This window comes from Enhydra lutris, unplaced genomic scaffold (genome assembly GCF_002288905.1).
Source record: "Enhydra lutris kenyoni isolate GAN:26980312 unplaced genomic scaffold, ASM228890v2 scaffoldscaffold147, whole genome shotgun sequence".
Classification (NCBI taxonomy): domain Eukaryota; kingdom Metazoa; phylum Chordata; class Mammalia; order Carnivora; family Mustelidae; genus Enhydra; species Enhydra lutris.
In genome coordinates this window covers 324,837-333,669 of record NW_019154231.1, presented here as the reverse complement: position 1 = coordinate 333,669, position 8,833 = coordinate 324,837, and the positions used below count along the sequence as shown (strand labels likewise).

The 8,833-nt window shown below is 44.0% G+C and overlaps 1 protein-coding gene across 1 annotated transcript in view; it reads right to left on the bottom strand.

Moving 5' to 3' along the window:
• LOC111140046 (NLR family pyrin domain containing 2) overlaps positions 1–8,833 on the bottom strand; it is a 76,710-nt gene that overhangs the window by 51,023 nt on the left and 16,854 nt on the right. The window contains exons 7-8 of the mRNA XM_022492420.1: positions 6,753–6,923; positions 2,885–3,055 (exon numbers count right to left, since the gene is read on the bottom strand). Of these exons, the coding sequence (XP_022348128.1) occupies positions 2,885–3,055; positions 6,753–6,923 (342 nt within the window). The remainder of the gene's footprint in view (positions 1–2,884; positions 3,056–6,752; positions 6,924–8,833) is intronic.

The following is an 8,833-nucleotide window of genomic DNA, read 5'->3' as shown; positions in this document are numbered from 1 at the left end:
AAAAAAAAAAAAAAAAAAGTAATCTCTGCACCCAATATGGGGTTAGAACTCATGACCTTGAGATCAAGAGTCACACTCTACTGATGGAGCGAATCAGGTGCCCCTAGTTTTTCTAGCATATTAATAATTTTCTTTGCTGTGTAAGGTTCACAGTACATCAATGCAATAAGCCTTCAGCTATGAGTTTGGAGGTCTCATGTACAGCACCGTGACAATAATTTTGTGCCATATACCTGAAATTTGCTAGGACAGTAGACCTTGTGTTCTTACTACACACACATACACAAAGGGCAACTATATGAGGTGATGGATGTGTTAATTAGCTTGATTATGGTGATCATGTCACAATGTTCACATACATTAGAAGCACAATCAAAATAACTTTGCTTAAAGTAAGGGCCAAGGAGCTTCAAAATGTTTTCAGCGTGACCTTCCAAGGTCAAACGTAATTGTGTATTCATGATTGTTGGAGGTTGGTCATGGTCTGCACTGGAAGCATGGAATTCGTTCCCATAGTCAAGCAGTGTCTGCACAAGTGATGAAGTAGGCAGAAAAAGTGTGAGCCCAGTCACCAAACCATGGAAAGAGCCAAGATGCTCTTCAACAGATGAATGGATAAGGAAGATGTGGTCCATAAATACTATGGAATATTATGCCTCCATCAGAAAGGATGAATACCCAACTTTTGTATCAACATGGACGGGACTGGAGGAGATTATGCTGAGTGAATTAAGTCAAGCAGAGAGAGACAATTATCATATGGTTTCACTTACTTGTGGAGCATAAGGAATAACATGGAGGATTGGGGAGATGGAGAGGTGAAGGGAGTTGGGGGAAATTGGAGGGGGAGATGAACCATGAGAGACTGTGGATTCTGAGAAACAAACTGAGGGTTTGGGGGGAGGGGGTGTGGGATGGGTGAGCCTGGTGGTGGGTATTAAGGAGGGCACAGATGGCATGGAGCATTGGGTGTGGCACATAAACAATGAATTCTGGAACACTGAAAAGAAATTTAAAAAGCCATCAGGGAGATTCAAATTAAAACCACATTGAGATACCACCTTACACCAGTTAGAATGGCCAAAATTAGCAAGACAGGAAACAACATGTGTTGGAGGGGATGTGGAGAAAGGGGAACCCTCTTACACTGTTGGTGGGAATGCAAGTTGGTGCAGCCACTTTGGAGAACAGTGTGGAGATTCCTCAAGAAATTAAAAATAGAGCTTCTCTATGACTCTGCCATTGTACTACTGGGTATTGACCCCAAAGACACAGATGTAGTGAACAGAAGGGCCATCTTTACCCCAATATTTATAGCAGCAATGGCCACGGTCGCCAAACTGTGGAAAGAACCAAGATGCCCTTCAATGGACGAATGGATAAGGAAGATGTGGTCCATATACACTATGGAGTATTAGGCCTCCATCAGAAAGGATGAATCCCCAACTTTTGTAGCAACATGGACGGGACTGGAAGAGATTATGCTGAGTGAAATAAGTCAAGCAGAGAGAGTCAATTATCATATGGTCTCACTTATTTGTGGAGCATAACAAATAGCATGGAGGACAAGGGGAGTTAGAGAGGAGAAGGGAGTTGGGGGAAATTGGAAGGGGAGGTGAACCATGAGAGACCATGGACTCTGAAAAACAATCTGAGGGTTTTGAAGGGGCGGGGGGTGGGAGGTTGGGGGGACCAGGTGGTGGGTATTAGAGAGGGCACGGATTGCATGGAGCACTGGGTGTGGTGGAAAAACAATGAATACTGTTACGCTGAAAAGAAATAAAAAATTAAAAAAAAATAAGTAAAAAAGAAATTTAAAAAAATAAATAAAAATTTTTTAAAAAAAGGAAGAAAAAAAAAAAAGAAATGACGTGAGCCACACCTGCACATACAAATGTGCTACTCTATGAATGGGGTGTGATGGCAGGGCTCTTGGTCACCAAGCAAGAGAAAATGACTCTGGTTAATTTAAAAGAGCATCTCAGAAGGATATGGGGCAGCTGATAAAGTCAAAGAACTAAAAACCACATTCTGACTCCAGTTCTCCAAGCGGGTCCAGGATCTGTGATTCAGGAAGAAGCCCCCCACTCCCGATCACTCGTCTTGAGATTCAAGGACTCAAGGAAGAATATCTAAAGAAACAGCTCCTGTGTTATCTCTGTGAGGTCTTTACAGCTGGATTAAAACTTGCTGATGTGGAAGTGACAGGGCTAGCTCACCAGAATGAGCTAAAAACAAACAAAGTTGAGTCTACACATTTCTTTTGATAGCAAGCTACCCTGTTTCATATACATATAATCTGTTTCTTCTACATAATTATAATATCAAGCCACAGGTTGTCTACATGGCATCTGAGAATTTAAACAAGTTTGTGCAAGACGAAGGAGAGTTGTAGGGTTCTCTGTTCCCATGGTAGAAGCAGACAATACAGCTCAGGGGCAGCTTGCTTTGATGACCAACAGAGCACACGGACTCCTTTCATTCCAAAGCAGACTCACTCCAGAGAACAAGCTTCTAAGGCGGACTGACCGCCAGACCTCTGTCACCAACATGGCCCCAGCACCAGCTTTTTCAGAACACTGCAGGACAGCTACAGCTTGGTATTTCTAACATGACAACGGCCAGCCACCATCACTCTCTGTCACTTAGAGAAGCCCCCAGTTCAGCTTCTTAGCTTCCGACTGGGTTTGGGTCTCGTCCTTTGACTCGTTTTACTGGCCAAAGCAACAGAAGGGACCGATGGGAGAATTATAAGGCAACCAAACATCAACGGATGAAAACGAGATGTTAGCTGTAGTTGCCTACAACAAACTCCCGTGGTTTGTGCCCCCCCTACAAACCTACCATCCTGGAGGAAACACCGTGAGCAGCAGGAGAATCATACCTGAGTGTCCGTAGGGAGGAACGCTGACGTTTCAAGGTGTCACACAGCATCTTTACTCCGCTATATCCCAAGGAATTCTGGCCCAGGTCCAGAGTCACCAGGCTCTGATTGCTGCCAAGGGCAGAGGAGAGGACTTCAGAGCAGAAAGGGGTAATGGCACATCCCCACAACCTATAGGGGAGACACAAAATTAGTTGATTCAACCGATGTGTGTGGATACCATCCTATGTGACAGACACACTCCTGGGTGTTGCAAATGCAACAAGGAACAACAGAAGTCTCCTTCCTCTGAGCTCATGTACTAATAGGAAACAGATGAATGTAGTGTGTCATATCCAACAAGGTTATGAAGAGCAAAGGGAGAAGCTGGGGGGCACTCACTACAACAGTTGAGGAAGACCTGAGTGTTGAAGAGAATGAACCATAGAGAGACCCGGAGTAGGAGCTCCCCAGGCAGATAAATAGCTTGTGCAAAGGCCCTGAGGTTGTGTAAAATTATTGTGTAAAACAATGTCAAGGTAGCCAGCCTGAGAGTGAGCCAGGGAGAGCTGAAAGAGAGGAGGTCACAGACAAGAGGGAGCCATCTCACAGAAAGTCCTTAGGCCCTTGTAAATTGCAGGTTTTACTTGGAATGAGATGGGGAAACACTGAGGGTTTTGAGCAGAAACAGGACAGGGGCTACACCTTAGGGGTTATTCCTAGTACCTGGTTGAAAACCATAGGGGAACAGAGAAGGCAGAATACAGACTAGATGGAAGGCTTTACAACCATCTAGATATTACCAGGATGTAGAGGGGGTAGGAGATCAGATTCTAGATTTCTAGAAGATGGCAGCAGGAGTTTAAAAAGGTTTGGGTTTGGTATTTGAAAGAAAAAAAGAATAAAGGATTTTGTTCTGAGCAAATAATGTTGCACAAATGTTCAAGGGTTTGTGTATATATGAGTGTGCACACGCACACACACGCACATGCACACACACATGAGAATAGGTCATGTGTTTAAGCACTCCCCAGGATTTTGAAGAGGTTAAATCTAACACCTTCTTCTGGGCACACCGAATAACATGCAAACATATTTCATTATCATAGCCAACAGTGGATGCATCCAACTCCATTTCCTAGAACACATAACTGTGCTTACACCATCCAGAAGTCAAGGCTCACCGGACACTTCCCTATACCACTATACCAGTAGGATGAGTGGTTAAGAGAGGCCCCTCCCAGTCATCATTAGCATCACTGCCCTCCTCGGGGGCACCTGCCCCGAATTGTAACAACCAGAGGTTTTACTTGTGGAGATCCTGACTGGACGGGTCTGAGGTACAGCCTGGGTGTTGGGATTCTCAAAGGCACAAGCATTTCGACTATGTGGCAGAGGTTGGACGCCAGGACTCACCTTGCCTTGAGGTGCTGTGGAGGCCAGAAAACCGCTACCCTCTGGGAGTCCCTCACAGGTCAGTTTCCAGATTTGAGTGTATCTGAGTGATGGTACCTAAGTCACGTAGGATTGTGAGACAGAACTGAGGGGAAGCCATTTATCTGCTCACGGACGGGACATTTGCTGCGGTATCGAGTTCCTACCCCGGGGAGGCTGGGTGTTGGGGCAGCCACTCCTTGATGCCATAAGTGTTGCTTCCTTAACATGGTCCACAGGTGGCCTTTGGATGACCTAGACTAGAAACTCTTCCTTTAACCATTCCAGTGAATTTTCTCCCCCAGCTTCTCTGACATATACTTGACAAATAAAAATTGTATGCATTTAAGGTGTATAGTATAATGATTTAATATATGTACACACTGAAATGATCACCACATCAAGCTAATTAACATACCTGTCAGCTCACAGAGTCACCATTTTTTGTGTGAGGACAACTTGTTTACTGAGAGCAATGTTTTATTGCTGAAAAGTAGAAGTTTCTGGAGACTTTCTTTAATCTTTATGGAGATATAATGGACATAAACCATTGTGTAAGTTTAAGGTGTGAAATGTGCTGATTTGGTACATTTATGTCTTGCCAGATAATGGCCTCTGTAGTGTTAGCTAACACCTCCATCCCAACATAATTTCTTCTTTTGGTGAGGAAATTTAAGATCTATTCTTATAAACAGACTCTTAACTACAAGGGAACAAACCAATGGTCAGCAGAGGGGAGGTGGGTGGGGGAAGGAAGGAGGGCACCTGTCCTGATGAGCCTTGGGTGTTGTGTGGAAGTGTTGAATCTCTATATTGTGTAACTAAAACTAATAATACTGTGTTAAGGACACTGGAAAGAAAAAAAATCTGTTTTTTTAGCAACTTTCAAGCATAGAACACAGTATTATTAGGTATAATCTCCACGCTATGTGTTAGATCTCCAGAACACGTTCATCTTCTAACTGAAAGTCTTCATCCTTTGAACCCCCTACCCCGTTTCCTCCTGCCCTTTGACCCCTGATAACCACCACGCTACTCTACCTCTATGAGCTCAGCTCTTCACGAGTCCACACAGAAGTGGTGTCATACAGTACTTGTCTTTGCCTTTTCCTTCTTAGCATGATACTCTCAAGTTTCATCCATGCTATCTCAAATGGCAGGATTTCCTTCCTTCTCATGGCTAATGTTACATTGTATGTATATGTATATATCTCACATCTTCTTTATCCCATCATCTGTTGGTGACAACTTACATTGTTTCCTCTCTTGGCCATTGTGAAAAATGCTGCAATAAACATGAGAACGTGGATATCTGTTTGAGATCTCGTTTCATTTCCTTTGGGTACATATCCAGAAGAGGGATTGCCGGATCACAGGATACTTCTATTTTTAGCTTTAGACGCTCCATACGGCTTCCAGAGTGGCCACGCTGGCTTTCGTTCCCACCAGCGGGTACACAGGGATTCCCTGTTCTCCATGTCCTCCCCACTGCTTGTTATCTCTGTTCTTTTTACTAATAGCCGTCCTGAAAGGTATCAAGTGAGAGCTCAGGTGGCTCCGATTGCCATTTCCCCGATGATTAGCGATGCCGAACTATTGTTCATGTCCCTGTTGGCCATTTGTTGGTCTGATTTGGGAAAAAAGGTCTCTTCATGTCCTTTGCTCATCATTTTTATCTATTTATTTTTTTGCTATTGCATTGTGTAAGTTCCTTTTCTATTTTAGATATTAACCCCTTATCAGACCTATGTTTTCCAAATATTTTTCTGTAGGTTGTCTTTTCATTTTGTTGATTGTTTCCTTGAGTAGACAGAAGATTTTTAATTTGAGGAAGTCCCACTTATTTATTTTTGCTTTGGGCATCATATCCAAAAAATCACCGCCAAGATGAATGCGAAAGAGCTTATGTCCTATGTTTCCTTTTAGGAATTTGAAAGTATTAGGTTTTTAAGTCTTTGATCCATTCTGAGTTAATTTTTGTGGATGGTGTAAGAGCTCAATTTCATTCTTTTGCATGTGGATGTCCAGCTTTTTCCAACCCTATTCATTAAAGAGATTATCCCTTCCCCATTGAGTATTCTCGATGCCCTTGTCAAAGACAAGTTGACTGTGTGTGTGGGGTTTATTTCTGGGCTCTCTATTCTGTTCTTTCAGTTTATGTATCTGTTTTTATGCCAGGACCATGCTATTTTGATACTATGGTTTCATAATATAGTTTGAAATCAGAAAGCGTGTGATGCCCCCACTTCGTTCTTTGTCAGAATTGATTTAGCTGTTTGGAGTCTTTTGCGGTTGTCTACAAATTTGGGGATTTAAAAAAATGTGAAAATTGCTATCCTATTGGATTTTCAAAATACTCAACCAGATTTGTTCCAGTCTCTTGTATTTGAGCTGGAGATTCGCTACACTAACATATTTTAGAGAAAGATTAAAGTTAAAAATAAACATAACTTACCATAGACATTTGAGGTTACAGGTTGACTTCTTCAAAGCCTCACACAGAAACTTGAGTCCAGTAAATCCTATGTGATTCAGCCCCAGATCCAAGTGTGTAAGGCTTGAATTCTGCTGGAGAAGTGTTGACAGATAATTGCAGCCGCTACTGGTTATGCTACAGTACCAAAGCCTAGAAATCAATCACATGAAGAGAAAATAAACTTGAGTCCTCCCTGAGGAGATGGACCCAAACCAGGCTCGTTGACTTCAAGCCACAGGTTTCAGGCAAGCTTGCAGACAATGAGATGTGGAAATGAAATCATGGGTGGAGTTAGAATTGCTACATAAGTGATTATATGGGCCCCACTCACCCGCCTCCACTCCACGCACCCACAGCTGTCTACACCCTGATCCCTGGTCCGTATGAGTGTTTGATGTTGTGTGTGATAGGGAGGCGTGGTTAAGGATCAGAGGTGGGGAGGTTATCTGGGTGAGCCAATGTAATCACAAGGATGCTTACAAGAAGGGGCAGGAAAGTCAGCCTGGGGAAAGGTGATGAGACAGACAGAAGGACACTGAAGACACAATGTTGCTGGCTTTTGGGCATGGGGGAAGGAACCATGAGCCAAGGGATGCACCCATCTCTAGAAGCTGGACAAAGCCGGGAAGCGGATTCTTCCCTGGAGATCTTAGAAGGAACACAGCCCTGTGGACACCTTGATTCTAGATCAGGGAAACCCATTTTGGACTCCTGGCCTCCAGAACTTTAAGACAATGAATTTACATTGTTTTAAGCCTTAACCTTAAGACAATTGGTTACAGAAAGAGTTAGGAAACTAAGTGGTATTTATCATTTCTACTGTAACTATGGGACAGAGAATATCCATCTTGCCTTGACTTGCAAATTCTGTTAGTGGAAGGGACCAATTCTACGTCCCAAATCCAGTTACTAGATAGGCCGTATGTAGAAGTGGAGGGCACCAGTTCTTCTCGGGACAAGTCTGGCCCTAGAGCCTGGATATCCACAAGTCAGCTACACAAGATAGCAGCACGACTTCTTAACCATTAAAACATTTTTTTTTTTTTGCCTTTCCCTGGTTTACTATTACTATAGCAGAAAACCAGAGATGGCTGGAATTATCACTGGCTACTTTCCTAGACAGAATAATGTCCCTCTGAGATGTCTGTGCTCTAATCCCCACGCGTTACATGGCAGGCGAGACTGAGACCAAGGGTCTTGCCTGGTGAGTTATCCTGGACTGCAGAGAAGGGCTGAGTCTAATCCTAGGACTCCTTCCTCACTGAAGTGCAGAGAGGCTCAATGTGTGGGCTTGACCCACCACAGCTGGCTTTGAAGGTGGAGGAAAGGGCCATGAACCAAGGAGCACGGTGGCCATTAGGGGATGAGGCCAGCTCTCCATTTGCAGGGACCCCTGTCCCAGAGCCACAAAGAAGCAGATTCTACCAACAGCCCGAATGAGCAAGGAACACAGAAAGGAACACAGCCTTGTGCATACTGGTCTCCTGGCCTATGGAAGGACGCAAACAGTGTTGAGCTGATAAGCTGGTGGTGATTTGTTTTAGCAGTAACAGGACACCAACTTGGCTGCCTTTTTGTTTCAGTGAACCTCACTAAGCGATGGTATCAGCCTTGGCCCCCACAAGGGCCCCCTGTCACGTGGCCAGAGCCCAGGGAAAAACAGTGATGTGATATATCCAGGGATGTGGGCCCACAGGCAGCCTTTGAGATAAGCTGTGATACAGCCCCTTGGCTTGGACATTTGTACAATTATAGAAACTCCCAGAACTATGGGGTAACAGAGGAAGGCCCAAGCAAGTTCTGGCAACTTAGTGAAGTGGGGAGACAGCTCACAAAACAGAACTGAGCTCCAGAAAGAAGAGGTCTTGACCTGTAGCTCCTACCTCCACAGGGTGCAAACACGATGACATTTAATGCCCACGTCTTAGCTTTCTCACTGAAGACTGGACAGACAGACACTTATTTCATAAGGCTAGGGGGCAAATGAAAGAAATCTCTGGCAAGACCTTGGCAAAGCACCCAGCACATATTAATTAATTCAGGAGCCTGATAAATGTTGG